We start from the raw sequence: 21,566 nt of genomic DNA on the forward strand, positions 1-21,566 counted from the left end.
ATACTTTTTGTATACTCAAATAAAGTGCGTATAAAATAATAAAAAAGGAGGTCTTATGTTTCTCACTTTTGTGTACCCACTCACCCATGTGGTTTATAATCATTCTTCAGTAACATATGTCCTTTAAGCTCATATAACATACCTTTCTTACTACTTTATGCTGTTTTTATGCCCAAACCTCCAGATGTCAGACACTCAGATCTATACCAAACGTTGAATGTCGATAGAGTATCAACCAAAACTCTGATTTAGTTCAAACTATGAGCTGTTGTCCAGTAGAACAGGTGTAAACGTTAATTAAAAGTAACACCAAAGCTACCGGAGGACAAGAAAAGCGTGTCTGTGACTACTTAATGTTAATGGCTGCCGTGGGTGAATTCGTAGAGCGTTAGATCGTCATCCCGATGGACCCCAGCGCGAAAGCTGATCATGACAATTACCGTTAATTGTTTACATTTGAAACTATTATATGGGAGAACATTTTCCTGATATGTAGAAAGACTTTTCAGAGTTTGTAAAAATGTTTGTTTGGCAGTCTGCTTTCGCTTTGTTTCTTTGAAAGTAGTAAATCTATGGAGTACAGTTTTAGTTCCACAGAACATTCAAACAAAACAGAAAAATAAAGAAACAACTGCATCACACATGTAGAAGTAATAATAGTAATAATAGTAATAATAATAACAATAACAATAATACACACAATAAAACTAATGGTACCGGTAATAATAATAAACAAAATAATATGATTAATAGTAAGTTTATAAAGTTCAAAAATCAATGCAAACATTACCCCCCCTCCCCCCGCCCCCCCCCACACACGCAGTGTGATTCATTCAGGAACAAAGGCTTCACAATAATGGTTGCATACAAAGAAGTGTGTGAAGCAAATTACTGTCTTACAACAAGCACATTTGATGAATCCCACATTTGCATATCCACCCTGTAGATTGCAGAATGGAAGCTTGTGTCTGAAACAGAACTTTGTCAAAGTTTCAAAGGGTCTGGGTTCATCAGTGAGTTTAGCCATTATCCACCACTGATGGTGAGAATTGTAGAAATATGGAGAACACAGCTGATTGTATGTGAGAGACTGCAGCTTAAGATGATAATTCTGTTGTCACAGAATTGAATAATCTTGAGCAGCATTGGTCATTTTGTGAATCCTATGCTTGTATAAACTGAAGAAATGAAGATCAATTTTGTGAAAGTACAAATGCACTAGCTGCTTCATCATGAGTCACACATGTTTGACAGAACATCACATCTATCTATGTAAATGTACTCTATGGATTTATTGCTTTCAAAGAAGCAAAAGAAAAGCAGACTGCCAAAAGAATATTTTTACAAATTCTGAAAAGATTTTTTCACTGTCGTGAAAATGTTCTGCCATATACCAGTTTCACACATAAAGAGTTTAAAAAAATTGTCATCATTGGGATTTGAACCCAGGATTTTTGGTACGAGTATGACAGTTTAACCCTCAACAAACTCACCCATGAAAACCGTAGATTTTACTTGTTCACAGATTTACTTTTCTTATCCTCTGGTAATTCTGCTGTTACTTTTAATTAACGTTTATGCCCATTCTGCTGGACAGCAGCACATGGTATGAACTAAATCGGAGTTTTGAGTGATACTCTATCGAATAAAACGTTTGTTACCAATGTGAGTGTCTGACTTTTGGAAGTTTGGGTGTTAGAATAGGACAGTTAAGAGGTGGATGTAGATGAAAGATAATAGGATAGTTGAGGAGGAAGAAACTGTTTCATGGAAGACAAAATTTGAAGTAACAAAGCAGTTTAGTGGGACTTCTGATTAACGTCACTCCATCGAATTTGCAAAGAGTGCAAACTTCTGGATCTTTAAATTTCATTACCGTATCAGTATTGTGTAATTCTTTTTCTTGCCACATTTTGAGGTCTACCCAAAACACAGCTTTTGGGTGTGGATTACTCACTGTTTTAAATGGTACACAGTCTCTTTCTTTATATTTGAACTTGGATGGTACATTAATAAGTATTAATTCATCTTTATTAAATACGGTTCATTGTATTTCTTCCCATTGATTTCTACTTGGTTATGTAGACTGTTATCTACCATTTTATGTAATTGCTCTGCTTCTACCTTTTTCTATAGGTTGCCATTTAACTAATTTTAGTAGTGGTTCACCAATAAAATTTTTATTGACAACTTTGACAGGGGATAGTCATGTAGATGTATGCAGTAGTTTGCTGGTGATTACTTGAAAGACTGGAAAAATCTAAGCCCAAGAAGTGGTATGTTACACACAATTGTCCTATCTCTTTCATAGCGTGCTCATATGTAGGGGAAATTCTGAAATAGTCGCCTGTTTGACACTTTCCCATGCTAGAAATTCCTCAAATAAAAAAAATAAAAAAACTTGTATTCTATGATCGAGTATCTTTTGGTTTCTCTATATCTGCAGAGTATTTTTTTCAAAGAGTATATTGCAGTAGTTGTATTTGCTTGATTAATTGGGTATAGTTTTACATATTTTGACCAACATTCAACAATGACAAAAATATTAGTGACCTCTGCCCTATCTCTAGGCAGTTGGCCAAACAAAATCTGCTGCTGTTTGTTCATGTAAAGCTGTTGGTACAGTTTATATGGTACATTCATTTTATCATCTTTACACATTTGATACACTTCACATGTTCTCAATTCTTTTCTCACTTTTCTACATAGTTTTTTTTAAATAATAAAAATTATTCATATGTTGGATACACTTATGTATTCAAAAATGTCCATATCCTTTATGAATAAGCCATATTAAATCATTTTCTGAGCTTGTGGAAGACATAACTTCCACTGAATTTTCTTTTCTTTTAACCTCTTGTTGTTCACAGAGATTTTTCTTAAGGTTAACCTTCTTACTTCCTCATTAGTGTAACTTAAAGCTAGAAAATTTATTGAGAAAATATCCCCTGTCCTCCAGTTCTAGTCTTTTTTTCATGCCTAATCCCAGTTGTGAGAACACACCTGGCACTTTATTTTGTGAATCTTTTATGTAGTTATCTCTGATTCCCTGAAGCAACAATACCTGTAGCATTAATTGGCAGTGCAGCAACCTATTTTCCATAAGGATGATCCTTATATGTGATTATTTTAGATCTCAAAATTAACTTTTGAAATTGTTTGTGTGTTCCATACAATAAGTAACAATTCTTTCTCAGTTGCTGTGTAGTTGAGTTCATATTTATTTAAACTTCTACTCTTCTACTTCTTGTATGTTCTCCTGTCTTGGGATCCCATTCTGAACTGTCAGCTACCAGATAACTAAATGTAAAATCTATTTTCTTAGAATCTTCCCACTTCTTTGGTAAAGATCGAGAGAACACTCTTAAAAAATGAGTTATGTTTACCACACCATCAGGTTTAAATTTAGTAAACTGCTTTTATTTTATTTATTTAATTTATCCAATTACTCATTTGAAATTTCTCTGTTAAATCATTTGATACCCCCGTAACTAATGATAGTCATTTTATTTTGTAGTCTTTGCTGATTGCTTTCTAAGGCTTGCCATAACCTGAGAAACTTATTAGGGTGCTTGACAGTATTTGTACCTTGAAGTATTAATAGTTAAAATATTTATAGTAGAAGATTCTTCTGTTTGTTTCATCTTAGTATTTAAGTCTCTAAACCTGTTCAACTTCTTTCCAGACTAAGTCACATTACTTAATCATTTCTCTGTTTCTAGCTCCTTAGGCAAATTTGCTAAGGTTCCTTCTATTTTACGAATTTTATCTACTTTTGTAGATACCTTATCTCCTTGCCTGTTTACATCTGAAACACTATTTTTTAAATTTTTCCCCTTGGGTTTTTCGTGTTGTAGAACTATTACACATTTCGTCTAGTTTATATAATTTCTCTGCTTGAGCTATGCTATTGTTTGGCAATTCTTCTAATTTCTTCAATACTTCTGAACACCACTGTTATCAACCTGTGAAATATGTTTCAGTAACTTTTTACGCGCTGTACTTCTAAAAAAGATTAAGTTCTGGGCTGTTTACAGTTCACCTAATAGATCATACTGCTAACTACCCAATACTACTGATGCATCATGCATGTGGGCAAAGCGATGTCGCGATGAGACGCTGTGCAATTCGTTCATAGTCAGCTGACTGACTGCTGCACTGTAGATCGAAGCTGCATTGTTGTTGCATTGGTTGCCCACTGCCAAGATGCTGTCGAATGTTGTTGCTGCACTTGTAGCCTGAAAATCAGCACTTGGAATTCTTCTATAGTATGCTTCTTGACTCACGTGCCTGAACTATTTACTCAAACTTATGAATATCTTGCTGCTGGCCTCGTTGCTACATTCAACAGGTTTCTTTTATCCAATTTCTGGTACCAATTTAAAACTTTTAGCTTTTTACTAAATGAAAATTACTTCTTAAACATTTTAATTATTTTGGGCGACATTACATCATGTGCTTGCCTATATCTTCTTCACTGTTTACTTAGGTTTCTGTGGGCAACATCATATTTTCTTCCCTTATTTCTTGAAAATTATCCTTATTTCCAATAAAGCTCTCTTCTTTTCACACCTTCTTATTCATGTCCTGCACTTAAGGTGAAAAAATGGAATGTAACAGACAAGTTCTGTAGCTAGAGTAAGCCAAATAAAGTGCTGCCTTCCAAATGATCTGTCACCCTGATGCTATTTGTGATACTTTAATTATGTCCTCTCTCTCTCTCTCTCTCTCTCTCTCTCTCTCTCTTTTATTTTTATTTTATTATTATTATTATTATTTTTTTTTTTTTTTTTTTTTTTTTTTTTTTTTTTTTTTTTTTTTTATACTGTCTCCTTTCTCAAAGTTTCTTGATATAGTGGAACTGCTATGCGTTGCCGCAAAATCGTGCTGTGTGACTTCTTTCACCTTCTGCAGAGGGTCAAGAGCTGTAAGAGAACTCCAAATTATGCAAGTTACTAAATGTATAAATATATTTCAATAACTTGTGTATTTCGTATCCATAGTATAAGAATATTTACAACTGTGGTTGGACAGATCTCTTCAATTTGTAACTCTCATAAATCCTTACATATAATCATTTCTGTTCAAAATCTCGGACTAGAACAACATTTTTGTTTAACAGAGGAAACTCCATGTTGGAATATCAACAACATATACATGTGCTATTCACAATAAAGTGCCTGGCATAGGGTTCAATGTAGCAACTTCAAGCTGTCTTGCTACTGTTCCACTCTCGAACAGTGCACAGGAAAAACGAGCACTTAAATTTTCCTATGTGAGCCCTGAATTCTCTTATTTTATTGTGATGATCATTTCTTCCTATGTGGGCGGGTGCCAGCAGAATGTTTTCGCAATCATAGGAGAAAACTGGTGATTGAAATTTCATGAGAAGATCCCATTGCAATGAAGAACACCTCTGCAATTTACGTATCATGTCTGTGGCACTATCTCCCCTATTTCATGATAATACAAAACAAGTCACCCTTCTTTGAACTTTTTCAGTGTCATCTGTCAGTCCCACCTGATGGGGATCCCATACTGCACAGCAGTATTCCAGAATAGGGCAGACAAGTGTGGTGTAAGCAGTCTCTTTAGTAGACCTGTTGCACCTTTTGAGTGCTCTGCTAATGAATTGCAGTCTTTGGTTTGCTCTACCCACAACATTATCTACGTGATCATTCCAATTTAGGTTATTTGTAATTGTAATCCCTATATAAATCATTTTGCAATTTGTTTTGGTCATCTGATGACTTTACAAGACGGTAAATGACAGCATCATCTGCAAACAATCTAGTAGGGCTACTCAGATTGTCTCCTATGTAATTAATATCGAGCAGGAACAATAGAGGTCCTATAACAATTCGCTGGACAATGCCAGATATTACTTCTTTTTTACTCAATGACTGTCTGTCTATTACTCCAAACAAGATAAAGAAAAGATAGATTGCTACTCATTGTAAAGATGACACATTGAATTCCGGACAGGCATGCACACCTGACCACCATCACCAGCAGCTTAGACTGGACACTGGTCTGAGCTGCCTGTGAATGAATGTTTGTGTGTGTTTTCTGTGTTTTCTTTTCTGAACAAGGTTTTGACCAAAAGCTAAAATGTAAGTGTCTTTTCATTGTGCCTGTCTTCAACTCAACCTATCATCTTTACAGTGAGTATCAATCTGTCTTTTCCTTATTATTTTTGTTAAGCTTTCTTCAACTATTCCTGGGCATTGTTGTTATTGGCAGCACCACTTGCTCTGTGCCTTCTAAGATATCACCAGACTGTGATGCACTGCCCTCCATCTAACATCTCAACATCCCAACTGCACATAGCTGCCCTACTCTCTCTCCACCTCGTCCCTGCGCTCTCCTCAGCAGCACTTCAGTGTCTGCCACCCCTACCCTATTATCCTTTCCCCTCCCTGGCCCAGTCTGCTCTTTACCCTCACCCATTCGCCACTCCCATCATGCACTGGTGCTGTTGCCGCACCGTGGCTTCAGTTGCCTGAGACTGCAGTCATGTGCGTGAGTGTGTGTGTGTTGTGTGTGTGTGTGTGTGTGTGTGTGTGTGTGTGTGTGTGTGTGTTTTTGACAAATGCCTTACTGGCCGAAAGCTTTATTTCTGACAATCGTTTTGTTGTGCCTATGTGCAATTCAGCATCTCCGCTATATGGTGAGTCCTTTTCATAATACAAATTGTAAACTGATATTAGACAGTTCAAAATGAGGATAGTGTTGTATTTAATAATTAGCAAACTAAGTGAAATTAAGTAGGTAAATTTATTGAAGGTATTTTTATCCTGTCTTTGCAGATGCAAGAAAATGCCTGTTTTTGTCTCCAAATGCTTTTCGTTTTATTGAAATAAAACATCATCAGTAGTCTGTAATGAATGATATTTACATAATTGGTTTTCTTTCTATGTACTAAAACAGTTGATTTTATATACGGTATTTCATGCTCACATCAGGAAACGCCGTCTGCTTGCATGCTTTTTTTTTTTATACCTTTTTTAGCACTGTTGATCCTGATCTAATCCCATGTTGCTTCAAGCAAGAACCAAGCATGAAATACTTTAGGTAAAATTGTCATCATTTGTAACAAAGTCTTTCCACCTAGAAAGAAATCCAATTTATAAATGCCTCTCATTGCAAATTGTAATGTTTTATTTCAGTAAAACAAAACATGTTTGATGACAAAAACATCCATTTTCATGTAGTTGCAAAGACAAAATTAAAATACCATCAATAATTATTATGAATCCACTATGGGCAATATTGCCACACAAATTGAGAAAGTTGGTAGTTATTCTCATAATCGTAAGTTTATCAGTTACAGTTACAGTAATACATAGTATCAGGGCCGAGAGATAGCTGAATCCTGAAGCAGAGTTCACAATCTGCAGCATTGTTACCAGAGGTGATTTGGATACTCTGATTGTGAACTGAGTGAAGGGTGTCAACTAATGGCTTCATTGACTCTGTGATGGTCTTGACTGCAATTTTTGGAACCTGCATTATTGGGTGGAGAATTACGGGACTCCCCTTACAGGTCAGGGGCATGCTACACAAAGAAAGCAGTTAATCAGGTAGCAGAGTACTTTTGGGGTGTGCATGGTGGATTTTTAGGTTAGGTGGTAGCTTGAGTTATTCCTACGAACACTCACCAGTCTACACACAGATAGCAAAATCGGACTGCTTTCAGAATAAAGACATTTTGAATGTCAAAATTTTATCAGTAAGATGTTGAAGTATTTGCATCACAGTTCCTAAATTTACTACACTGTAGGAAGTTTATAACGCTGAAATTATTCTCAGGGCCGAGAGATAGCTGAATCCTGAAGTAGAATACCCTGAAATATTTAGGAAGTCATGGAACATAGATAGGAAAGACACACAAACTCCATAGAAGGGGGTGGGGGGGTGGGGTGGGGAGATTGCCTATCACAGACTGGGATGTCTATGGATTAATTGCAGGGGAGTATGGACAGGCAGTCTTGTGGAGGTCTTTTAAACATGTTTTCTGAAAACTGACTTGATCTTCTAGTTTGACAGCCCAGATGAAACAGAAATATTTTAGACCTTGTATCTACAAACAGATGTGATCTTATAGACATTCTCAGTATAGAGACAGGGAGCAGCGATCATGATGTCATCATAGTGACGGTGTTTACTGAAGTTAATAAATCAACCAAGAAGGCTAGGACATTACTTTTGCTAGCAAGAACAGATAAGCAGTTGTTAGCATCCCACTTAGACAATGAATGTACATCATTTAGTCCGATGGATGTAGAGGAATTATTGACGGAGTTTAAATGGATTGTAAATTGTACTCTGGAGAAGTATGTGTTGAGTAAGGGGATTAAGGATGGAGAAGACTGACAGTGGTTTAATAACAAAATTCAGAAAATTCTGAGAAACCAAAGACTGTAGCACTCTTGGTTCAAAAGAGAACATGCAGGTGATGACAGGGAAATGTTAGTAGAAATTTGTGTGTCTGTTAAAAGATCAATGTGAGAAGCATACAACAACTACCATTATTATACTATAGTGAAAGATCTTACCAAGAACTCAACATAAACCTGGTCCTATGTAAAATCGCTAAGTGGGTCAAAGGATTCCATCCACTTACTCATTGACTAGTCTGATGAGGCAGTAGTAGATAGCAAAAGGAAAGCTAAACTTTTAAATTTCACATCTAAGAAATCATTCACACAGGATTATTGTACAGATATACTGTCATTTGACCATTGCGCAGGCTGCAGTGTGGAGGACAAAGTAATGGGCATCCCTGATGTAGACAAGCAACTGAAAGATCTGAAAATAAATACATCACCAAGTCCAGATGGAATCAGAGTTTGGTTTTACAAAGATACTCTGCAGGATTGACCTCTTACCTAACTTGCAGATATCGCAAATCTGTTACCCAGCTCAAATACTCAAGTGACTGGAAAAAAGTGCGGGTGTCTCCTGTATATAAGAAAGGTAAAAGAACAGACCCGCAAAATTACAGACAAATAGCCTTAACATTGGTTAGCTGCAGAATTCTTGAACATATTCCTACAAGGAAAACTCACCATCGCTCCCCCATCAGATTTAGTGGTAAGATGGCTCAGTGGATACCCGGTCAAAAACTGAATACAAATTGAGCTTAAATACATGGAAGAAGGTGTACTGAACTGTGAAAAAAAGCAAAATAAAAGCATTGAATGGTCAAAGGATATAGAGCAGCCTGAAATAGCAACAGTGTTGTGGTTAAGTGCTCACGGCGTTGGACTGCCATGCTGTTGAGTCATGTTTATTTTTATTTGTTCACAAGATTGTGAGTTGTCCGTCTGGTCATTGAAATGTCTGTTCTTTTTCTTTTGTACTGACAGTTGTCATATTATTCACTGGTTATAGAACATAAGTCAAATGGTTAGAATACATTACCATCGCAAGTAAACGTGATGGATAGTGACAGCGGGCAACATACCACATATATGAATAAGATGTCCAAAAGAATAGACACCATTGGTGACCTTGCAGCTCTCGAAGAATGAAATTACAGTGAAATTCAGACCTTAGTAGCTGCTTACAGGCATTGATAAATCTCAATTGGGACAGTTGAAAATGTGTGCCCTGGCCGGGACCATATTCATACAGATTAGGCTTACTGGCGTGAGGAGTTTCGAGCATGGTTCACCCACAGGGCAGTCTAGCACCGTGACCACTTCACCACTGCACCGTTGCTCTTTTAGGCTACTCTTTATTGCACTTCTTGTCCTTTGATATTCACTATTTCTTTTTGTTTTCCACAGTTCAGTATTCCTTCTTCCTATCTTCATGCTTGATCTGTGTTCAGGTTTTGACAGGCTGTTTACTAGGCCCTCTTACCACTAAATCTGATGGGATGATGATGATAATTAGTGTTTTAGGGCGCACAACAACGAGGTTATCGGCGCCCGCTAAATCTGATGGGGGTGCAATGGGGAGTTTCCTTTGTCAGTTCGAATATAGTAAATTACCGCGAAACAAAAAAGCTTCTGTCCACAAATCAGCATGGTTTTATAAAGCATCACTCATGAGAAACTCATCTTGCCCTTTTCTCACATGATAACCTGCAAACTATAGACGAAGGGTGGCAGCCAATTCCAAATGTGTAGACTCCTAAAAAGTATTTGACTTGGTGCCCCAAAGTAGACTGTTAACAAACGTGTGAGCATATGGAATAGATTGCCAGATATGTGAATTGCTGAAAGCCTTCTTAAGTAATAGAACGTAGTAAATTGTCCTCGGTGGTAAGTGTTCATCAGAGAGAGTGTCATTGGGAGTGCCTCAGGGACGTGTGACAGGACTGCTCCTTTTCTTTACATACATATATAATCTGGCAGACAGGATGAGTAGCAGTCTGCAGCTGTTTGATGATGATGCTGTGGTGTAAGGGGAAGGTGTCATTGTTGAGTGACTGTAGTAGGATACAGGATAAGTCGGATGAATGGCAGCTTTCTCTAAATGTAGAAAAATGTAAGTTAATGCAGATGAGTTAAAAAAAAAAAAATCCCATAATGTTCAAATACAGCATTGGTTCTATGCTTCCTGATACAGCCACGTTAATTAAGTATCTAATGTAATTTGATAGATAAAAAATATCTGCTCACCAAGTGGTGGCAGGAGGAGAAAACACACACACACACACACACACACACACACACACACACACACACACACAATGCCCATTCATCTTAACTTGCATATATGTAAGTTAAGATGAATGGTCATAGGTCATAGGCAGAGGATGTATGCCAGCAACACACAATATCCTGTTGCAGAGCATGCTCTACAACATGACAGTCATGACCTCGGTGTGTATGTTACCACACGTTCCATCTAGATTCTTCCCCTAGACAGCAGTTTCACAGAACTCTGCTTGTGGGAACTAGTGCTCCAACATATCCTTGGTTCTCGCCACCCACCTGGCCTCAATTAACTTTAATTTCTTCAATCTCAGCATTCCTTCACAGTAACTACATCGTTTTTGCTTTCTACATCTTTCATTTTCTAACATGTCTGTTTTGCACTTAGCTTTTCATTCTTATTAACTCATGGATGATGCTTTAGCAATAATCTCTGTCTTGCGAATTGCCATTTCTTCCACCTTTAAGGTTTTCAAATCTTGTCTGGTGCAGTCCCCAACAATCAGTCTTTTCTTCTCATCTTGTCCGGTAAATCTCCACTGTCCCGGAGTTGTGGGTGACTTTTCTGAAATCTATCCCTTTTCCCTTAATCTCTCTTTTCCTTCACCCCTCTGTCATTCCATTCACCTCTTCTCCGGGAAGCTTGCATACAAAAAACCTGTTTTTATATGTGTGTTCCTCTGCCACTGCTTGGTGAGTAGTTTTTTTTTATCCATCCAATTACTGATTGTCAAAAACTGATTATTTTGAGTAAATATCTAGGCATAACTTTGCAAAGTGATAGAAAATGGAACAAACTTGTACAGATTGTAGTAGAGAAGGCAGATGGTCGATTTTTGTTTATTGGGAGAATTTTGGGAAAGTGTAGCTAATCTATAAAGGAGACCGCATATAGAACACTTATATGACCCATTCTCGAGTATTCCTGGTGAGTGGAACGACGCCCACCAGATCAGATTAATTTAAGTCATCAAAGCAGTTCAGAGACAAACTGCTAGATTAGTTACTGGTAGGTTTGATCAACAAGCAAGTATTATGGAGAATTAGGATTTGTATGGAGGCCTGTAGGCAGTCCTTTCTCTGTTACTGTACGTGCGAGTGGAACAGCAAAGGAAATGACTAGTAGTGATACAAGATACCATCTGCCACACACTGTATGATGTTTTGTGCAGTGTTTATGTATATGTAGAAATTAAAATTGGGTGTCTATTCTTAGAATCAATTTAAATTAACATTTATTTCACACATTTGAAAATTATTTTTCAGAATAGAAATAGCACTTTATTAGAAATCCCTTTAGTTTTATTTTAAATATTGGATATGTTCCAATTTTTGTTTCCTCTGGTAATTTATTGTGTAGTATGACACTAATTATGCTCTTCTGATAAGATGTTGTTCTGGAATATTTTTAGTGTATATTTGATTTCCCTCTGGTACAATAGTTTCGTACATTTTCAGAATAGTTTGCCCATTTTCAAGAGGTAGTCTCTGGTGAACAAGATAGTTTCATAAATTAATAAGCATGAAACACTCAGAACATCCAGCTCAATAAAGCAAAATTTACAGGACTCCATGTTTTTTTTGAAGGCCACAAATTTTTCTTAGAGCTCGATTTTGAATTCTAAAGACAATTATATGATGAGCTGTTTGTTCCCAGAAAATGATCCAATATTAGAGCAGTGAGTGAAACTATGCTAGTATGCCTGCAGTACTAATGTTTTGCCTGTTGTAGACTTTCCTGTTCTTAGCCTGTACCAAGTGGATGAGACTTTCTTAGACAAGTTCTTTATATGTGTGTACCATTTTAAGTCTTACTGAACTCACAGACCAAAAAAATTCTCAGACTTGTATTTTATGTTGGATCATTATGTAATCTTGCTTGAATAGATATTTGACTAGATAGTGGAAATAAAGTTGACATACACAGCTTTTTCAGTATTTACAATGAATGTGTTTTTGGTGAATCACTCTGAAAGTTGTGCCATAGAACTATCTGGTATTGATCGCAAGGTTTCTGGGCTGGACCCATTGAGCAGTATGATGGTGTTATTGGCAAATAGGATAGTTCTTTGAAGAATTATGTAGTCAACAAAATTGTTCACATAGATGAAGAGGAATGGCAGTCCTATGCTTAAGCCCTGAGGTACACCATATTTTATTGTTTATTCACTGGAAAGGGAAAGTGTTGTTTCTAATTTATTTCAAAGTGTTGAACTCGTGCTGAAGTGTTACCTACTGCCTGCAATTTGTTGGGTATGAATTCAACCAGCTATTTGCTACACCTGTTACTCCATTTCTTTCTAATTTTTCAAGCAGAATTTTATGGCTAGGACATTGATGGCTTGTGAAAGGTCTAGAATCTAAGAATTCAAATATTTTTGTCTGCGTAGATTTAAGACTTTCTAGAAGTCACTGTATTAACTCCAACCAGACTGTGAACTATTGTTGGTCTCATGCCACAATTTATAGCCAATTGTGAGTTCAACTTTTGATGCGAACTACGCTCTTAGATGAGAGTAGTGGGCATTCGAATCAAACTCACAGTCTAGGTGGAATCCAAGCAGAAAATACACATAGCAGCACAACTCACAGTACCTGAAGAAGATGAGTGATTCAGTTATCAGTGTATTTTGCATAAAATGGAAACAACATCTCGGCTAAACACTCAGAAATACATCACTGAAATAGTTCTCATTTTTGTCAAACAGTGTTGTCTTTTATTGTATACGCCTTAAATACTTATCCGGAACATATTTCTGAATTTGTTTATGATGATTGAACTTATAGCTGCAAAGGCTTGAACTTATAGCTGTTAACTTGATATCTGTAAGTCACAATTTACAGTTTTTTATCATTCTTGTATATCAGACATTTTGTGGTTTTCCTCAGCATATTAAGATATATTCCTTTCTTTTTCATTTCAGAGTAATCTACTGCTACTGCATAACAATGTTGGTCTGAGTGTGCAGCAAGGCTATAACACACTCTTAGGACAAAGGACAGGTTGTACACTGAATTGTTATAGAGTTTTCTCACACTTAGCACGCCAAGGATTTCGGCTTAAACGTCATGACGGACCGCTTTTCGTTCTCACAGACTATGAACGACGTATAGGTCTACAGAGTTATCTTTATCCCAGTAAGCGTAGCACTGTGAGCACGCAAGAGCAGCATAATGATCAAAATGGAGATTCCTCAAATGCTGAGTTCCATGAAAACACTGTTAGAAAAATCATGATGTCATCTGAAGGAAATGATGTTAAGATAGATACAAACCACATTAAAAAACAACATGCAGATATTTTATCAGAGAGCCATGTAAAAACTGAAACCATAATCCCACAGGTTTCTGAAGAAAAAACTACAAGTGATGATGTAATATGTACTATTGTTAAAAATGAGGATAGTGAGCTTCAAACAGCTCATGGATTTGGATTTTACACAAATAACACAGTATCAGACGGTACAGGAGTTTCACCTGGTGTATCTGAGACTAATTTTAAAACTGAGAAGCAACAGCTAAGCAGTCCAAATCCTAAAGGTGACTTCTCAGAGTCACACCAGAGAATTAAAAATAGTTCTGAAGTGTTTATTAGCAAAAAATCTGGTAATGGTGGATTGGTTGAAGACAATATTCATAACATCAAACATGAACAAAGAACTGTTGATTTTTCACATGTAGCAGTAAATAATGAAGAAAATCGTCATGAAAATAATGTTGTTATATGTGACATCGAAATGAAGGTAGAAAATGATTTGCAGGAGGAAGTTGTGGAGCACAGAGAGAGAATTATTTCAGGATCTACATCAACAGAGAGGTCATCAAAAGACATAATAAAAAAAGAGACTATTCATACAGAGCAAAACTGTGATATTTCAGTAGACAGAATGGACTCACCCAGCATTATTGAATCAGTAGAGGAAGTACATGAAGTAGACAAACATTTAAACACTAGAGAGCCACAAATCACACAGGAATCACATGAATTAATAAAACAGGAAGATGTAAAAATATCACATGAGGTATGTCTAATTAGTGACAGTAGTGTATCGGGGTTCAGTGATATCATTGTTGACCTTGAGGAACAAGAACAGAACAAAAAATGTGGCAAAACATGCCAACCCCCTCTTGTGAATTTAGTGAATTATCATGAAAACAAATTGTCTAGTTTTCAAAGTAAAACGAGAACTCCTCAAGAAGTAGTTATCGTGGATGAATTGCCAGTGTCACCGAGACCGAAAAAGAATGTAGGACAACCGTGTACTTCTAATAATTCTTTGAAGTGTGAGGTAGACATTACTGACATTAATTCAAAAAAAGAAAGTATAGCCTTAAGGACATTGAATCGGAAGACTGCTGGGGGCCAGAATCCTTTCGTTAAGAAATCTCTGAAATGTGAAATAGACATAACTGATGTTAGTTCAGCAGAAGAAAGCATAGCCGCCTGTCCGGACATCACTGGTAATAAAGAAGGGAATGATGATATTTTATGTGTGGATCACAAACACAAATCAAAAAGGAAACGTCGTATTTCTCAAAGGAAATCGTCTGTAAAGAGTGAAAAGTCGTATGTAGTTGATGTTGAAACTGATACTCTTATGCATTCAGATGATAAATTGGTTCCAAGAAAAGTAGCTAAGCGTGAAAAGCAAAAAGAAATGGGTGAAATAATAGTTGTTGATGATATCGACACCCAGTGTGAGAATGATGAAGCAGTTGTGTTGAAAGATGATGACCTGGAATTAGAATTGACCAGATTTTATGAAGAAATAACTCTCATTGATCTAACAGGTGAAGATTCCAGGACAAAAACTAGAACTGAAATTTTGGATATGTTTCCTAATTTTGCTGGTGTGAAGATTGCCACTGTTAGAGTTCCTCCATCTGATCTTTTACCAGAGAATGTGACACCGTCACAGGAGGAATATCAAATTGACCTGCAAAACCTACTCTCTGACCGGCCAGATTGGATTGTGCGCAGACGCCCACATAGAGGTAGAGATGCTCACCAACGATTTAGGCCCAGGAGGGGGTATTTCCGACGCCAGCAATATCGTGGATCACCTCACCATCATATGGCTGATGAGAGGCATTACATTGATCCACAGGTAATATCAGAAGAATTTTCTCGTAATGTTCGGATGGACTATGATGGGCAGTCGGTTTCTCGGAACTACTCTAATCCATACAACCATCCAACACAAGAAAATATGCCTTTTGCTGTAATTGATACTTCTGGAGATTTCTCACATGTAAGAAGGCTTGAACACCAACAAAGATTTTTTCAAGCGCAATCAAACAAACCATGGTATGAAAACACTTGGAACACAGGTCCACAAAGTGATGCCTTTATGCAGCATAGTGATTCACCTTCAGCTTCTCCTCAACACTATGAGCTTATGAATGCTGATAACAGATTTTCAGGACACCGGCACAATCAACAAAGGTTTGTATGTTTGGTGTGTTTCAGCAGGTTTTTTTTCCAATTTTTTTGATAATACTCTTACTAGGTTATGTTATTTGCATAATTTCTTGACTGTAAAATGATTCATTGTCAGAACTGGATGCTAATTTGCAACTATGTCATTTCACCTGAATGATTATGATTTAGATATTGTACTAAAACAGAATGTGTGGAAGCTGTTTCAGTCTGGCAGGGAGTTTCAAATAAGTACATATTCCACTGCAGAATGAAAATTAATTCTGGTAACAATCTTATGGGCTGCGTCGGGGCCATTTCTATGCAATATCCTTTCTTCCAGGAGTCCTAGACCTGCATCATATGTAGGAGAACTTCAGTGAAGTTTGGAAGGTTGGAGAAGAGGTACTGGTGTAAGCGAAGCTGTGAGTGCAGGTCATGACTCATGCTTGTATAGCTCATTTGGTAGAGTACTGGCCGGTGAAAGGTCCCATGTTTTAACACTGATCTGATAAACAATTTTAATCCCCCTGTAAGTTCCAAAGGAATGCATATACTGCTGGAAATTATAGAAACTGTTATCACTAAATAACAAAGAAAAGTCCGTCAAAAAATTCTGGGTGTGACAACTGATGAAAACTGGAAATAAATACTAAGGAGCAACATAGAGCTATATGAAGAGCCAAAAACTTTCTCAGACAGTTAGGAAAAAATATACCACTTTCTTTGAACATATATCAGTAGATGTGATGTGCATGTACAGCCAAACAAAGTATTACAATTTCAGAAAAAAATTGATGATTTATTCAACGAAAGAAGTTCACAAATTGAGCAGGTCAGTTAAGCATTGGTCCCCCCTGGTCCTTTTGCAAGCAGTTATTCAGCTTGTTGTTTATTGACAGAGTTCTCCTAAGGGATATCATTCCAAATTCTGACCATTTGCTGCATTAGATTGTCAAAATTCCAAGCTGGTTGGAGGGCCCTGCACGTAATGCCCCAGATGTTCTCATTTGGGGAGGGGTCCATTGACCGTGGTGGGCAAGGTAGGATTTGTCAAGTACGAAGACAAGCAGTAGAAACTCTTACCATGTGCAGGCAGGCACTAGCTTGCCAAAATGTACGTCCAGGGTGGTTTTGCCGTGAAGGGCAAGAAAACAGGACATTGAGCGTTGTTGACATGCCACTGTATTGTTAGGGTGCCACTAATGACAACCAAAGGGGTCCTGCTATGAAAAGGTCCCTCAGACCAGCACTCCTGCTTGTCAGGCTGTAAGGCGGGCAACAGTCAGGTTTGTATCCCACAGCTGTCTGCAGCATCTCCAGGCACTTCTTTACTGGTCATTGGGGCTCATTTAGAAGTGAGACTCATCACTGAGACAATTCTACTCCAATTGATAAGATTCCAGGCCAAAGACATGGCTGGAGATGCCCTGGATAGTGGTAGGATACCATTCTGACTGTCACCCGATTTGCAACATGACAACCAGGAGTGGTGGTCTGAGGTGCCATTCCTTTTCATAGCAGGAGCCCTTTAGTTGTTACCCTGGCACCCTTATAGCACAACAGTATGTCAACGATACTCTACGCTCCATTTTGTTGCTCTTCCTGGTAAGCCATCTTGGGCTTACATTTCAGCAAGATAATGCCCACTCGCATGCGGTGATAGTTTCTACTGCTTTTCTTCATGTTTGCCAAACCCTATCTTGCTGGCAAGGTCGCCAGATCTCTCAACAGTTAAGAATGTTTGAAGCATTATGTGCAGTTCCCTCCAACCAGCCCAGGATTTTGAGAATCTTAACATGCTAATTTGACAGAATCGGGCATGATATCTCTCAGGAGGACAGCCAACAACTGTATCAATCATTGCCAAGCCAAATAACTGCTTGCATGCGATCCAGTGGTGGACCAACACATTATTGACTTGCTCCGTTTATGAACCTCTTTCTCTTCAATGAAACATCCAGTTGTTCTCAAATTGTAATTTGTTTGTCTGTACATGTACATCACACCTACTGATTCCTGTCCCATTCAGATAATTGCTTCATGGTGTGTCATTGAATCTCAAAAACACGTAGAAGAAATGAATGATTGTGAAGCTGTCCAAAACAGAGAAAACTCCTGAACCATAATTAACAACTTCAAGGGTTTAAAGAGAGAGAGAGAGAGAGAGAACAGAGAACACAGTAGAATGTCATCTGAGAATCAGAGGACACAGCTGGGTGAAAGAATGAAAGAGTTCTGGGAAGAAAAATAAAACATAAGTAGCTGTTGTATATTGTCCATAGTTGGTTGAACTGAAAAAGAAATGAAAAAGTGCTTCCTGAACTTTCATTGTAATGTTGTGGGTTGAGAAGCTAAAGATGGATAAAGGATGGGGAAAGAGGAAGAGGAAGAGGAAGAAGAAGAAGAAGAAGAAGAAGAAGCTGTAGAAATATCCCAGAACTTGTACTGAAAAGCAGCCATAATGTCTTAAAGAATAGAAGCTGCAGTTGATGAATTTGAATAGATAAGAGTAAAATTTTGGTAAAGTGAGCAGTAACTTCCAATTAAATAGTTATGAACAGGAGACTGCAAATGTAGAGAAATAATGTTGTTGTGGTTGTTGTTGTCTTCAGTCCTGAGACTGGTTTGATGCAGCTTCTTCATCTCCCAGTACCTACTGCAACCTACATCCTTCTGAATCTGCTTAGTGTATTCATTTCTTGGTCTCCCTCTACGATTTTTACCCTCCACACTGCCCTCCAATGCTAAATTTGTGATCCCCTGATGCCTCAAAACATGTCGTACCAACCGATCCCTTCTTCTAGTCAAGTTGTGCCACAAACTTCTTTTCTCCCAAATCCATTTCAATACCTCCTCACTAGTTACGTGATCTACCCATCTAATCTTCAGCATTCTTCTGTAGCACCACATTTCAAAAGCTTCTATTCTCTTTTTGTCCAAACTAGTTATCGTCCATGTTTCACTTCCATACATGGCTACACTCCAAACAAATACTTTCAGAAACGACTTCCTGATACATAAATCTATATTCGATGTCAACAAATTTCTCTTCTTCAGAAATGCTTTCCTTGCCATTGTCAGTCTACATTTTATATCCTCTCTACTTCGACCATCATCAGTTATTTTACTTCCTAAATAGCAAAACTCCTTGACTACTTTAAGTGTCTCATTTCCTAATCTAATTCCCTCAGCATCACCCGATTTAATTTGACTACATTCCATTATCCTCGTTTTGCTTTTGTTGATGTTCATCTTATATCCTCCTTTCAAGACACTGTCCATTACGTTCAACTGCTCTTCCAAGTCCTTTGCCGTCTCTGACAGAATTACAATGTCATTGGCGAACCTCAAAGTTTTTACTTCTTCTCCATGGATTTTAATACCTACTCCAAATTTTTCTTTTGTTTCCTTTACTGCTTGCTCAATATACAAATGGTTCAAATGGCTCTAAGCACTATGGGACTTAACATCTTAGGTCATCAGTCCCCTAGAACTTAGAACTACTTAAACCTAATTAACTGAAGGACATCACACAACACCCAGCCATCACGAGGCAGAGAAAATCCCTGACCCTGCCGGGAATCGAACCCGGGAACCCGGGCGCGGGAAGCGAGAACGCTACTGCACGACCACGAGATGCAGGCTCTCAATATACAGATTGAATAACATCGGGGAGAGGCTACAACCCTGTCTCACTCCTTTCCCAACCACTGCTTCCCTTTCATGCCCCTCGACTCTAATAACTGCCATCTGGTTTCTGTACAAATTGTAAATAGCCTTTCGCTCCCTGTATTTTACCCCTGCCACCTTCAGAATTTGAAAGAGAGTATACCAGTCAACATTGTCAAAAGCTTTCTCTAAGTCTACAAATGCTAGAAACGTATGTTTGCCTTTTCTTAATCTTTCTTCCAAGATAAGTCGTAAGGTCAGTATTGCCTCACGTGTTCCAACATTTCAACGGAATCCAAACTGATCCTCCCCGAGGTCCGCATCTACCAGTTTTTCCATTCGTCTGTAAAGAATTCGCGTTAGTATTTTGCAGCTGTGACTTATTAAACTGATAGTTTGGTAATTTTCACATCTGTCAGCACCTGCTTTCTTTGGGATTGGAATTATTATATTCTTGTTGAAGTCTGAGGGTATTTCGCCTGTCTCATACATCTTGCTCACCAGCTGGTAGAGTTTTGTCATGACTGGCTCTCCCAAGGCCGTCAGTAGTTCTAATGGAATGTTGTCTACTCCGGGGACCTTGTTTCGACTCAGGTCTTTCAGTGCTCTGTCAAACTCTTCACGCAGTATCTTACCTCCCATTTCGTCTTCATCTACATCCTCTTCTATTTCCATAATATTGTCCTCAAGTACATCGCCCTTATATAAACCTTCTATATACTCCTTCCACCTTTCTGCCTTCCCTTCTTTGCTTAGAACTGGGTTTCCATCTGAGCTCTTGATATTCGTACACGTGGTTCTCTTCTCTCCAAAGGTCTCTATAATTTTCCTGTAGGCAGTATCTATCTTACCCCTAGTGAGATAAGCTTCTACATCCTTACATTTGTCCTCTAGCCATCCCTGCTTAACCATTTTGCACTTCCTGTCGATCTCATTTTTGAGACGTTTGTATTCCTTTTTGCCTGCTTCATTTGCTGCATTTTTATATTTTCTCCTTTCATCAGTTAAATTCAATATTTCTTCTGTTACCCAAGGATTTCTAGCAGCCCTCGTCTTTTTACCTTCTTTATCCTCTGCTGTCTTCACTACTTCATCCCTCAGAGCTACCCATTCTTCTTCTACTGTGTTTCTTTCCCCCATTGCTGTCAATTGTTCCCTTATGCTCTCCTTGAAACTCTGTACAACCTCTGGTTCTTTCAGCTTATCCAAATCCCATGTCCTTAAATTCCCACCTTTTTGCAGTTTCTTCAGTTTTAACCTACAGGTCATAACCCATAGTTTGTGGTCAGAGTCCACATCTGCACCTGGAAATGTGTTACAATTTAAAACCTGATTCCTAAATCTCTGTCTTACTATTAAATAATCTATCTGATACCTTTTTGTAGCTCCAGGATTCTCCCATGTATACAAGCTTCTTTTATGATTCTTGAACCAAGTGTTAGCTATGATTAAGTTATGCTCTGTGCAAAATTCTACCAGACGGCTTCCTCTTTCATTTCTTAGCCCCAATCCATAATCACCTACTATGTTTCCTTCTCTCCCTTTTCCTACTGACGAATTCCCGTCACCCATGACTATTAAATTTTTGTCTCCCTTCACTACCTGAATAATTTCTTTTATCTCATCATACATTTCATCAATTTCTTGATCATCTGCAGAGCTAGTTGGCATATAAACTTCTACTACTGTAGTAGGCATGGGCTTTGTGTCTATCTTGGCCACAATAATGTGTTCACTATGCTGTTTGTAGTAGCTTACCCGCACTCCTATTTTTTTTTTTTTTTATTCATTATTAAACCTACTCC

The 21,566-nt window shown here is 37.8% G+C and overlaps 1 protein-coding gene across 2 annotated transcripts in view; it reads left to right on the forward strand.

Annotated features, from left to right (window-relative positions):
- Positions 1–21,566, forward strand: part of LOC126334731 (uncharacterized) — a 144,358-nt gene that overhangs the window by 66,846 nt on the left and 55,946 nt on the right. For both annotated transcript variants that reach the window (XM_049997271.1, XM_049997272.1), the window contains exon 4: positions 13,595–16,116. In XM_049997271.1, the coding sequence (XP_049853228.1) occupies positions 13,595–16,116 (2,522 nt within the window). The remainder of the gene's footprint in view (positions 1–13,594; positions 16,117–21,566) is intronic.

The sequence above is a fragment of the Schistocerca gregaria genome, chromosome 2 (genome assembly GCF_023897955.1).
Source record: "Schistocerca gregaria isolate iqSchGreg1 chromosome 2, iqSchGreg1.2, whole genome shotgun sequence".
In the NCBI taxonomy this organism is placed as follows: domain Eukaryota; kingdom Metazoa; phylum Arthropoda; class Insecta; order Orthoptera; family Acrididae; genus Schistocerca; species Schistocerca gregaria.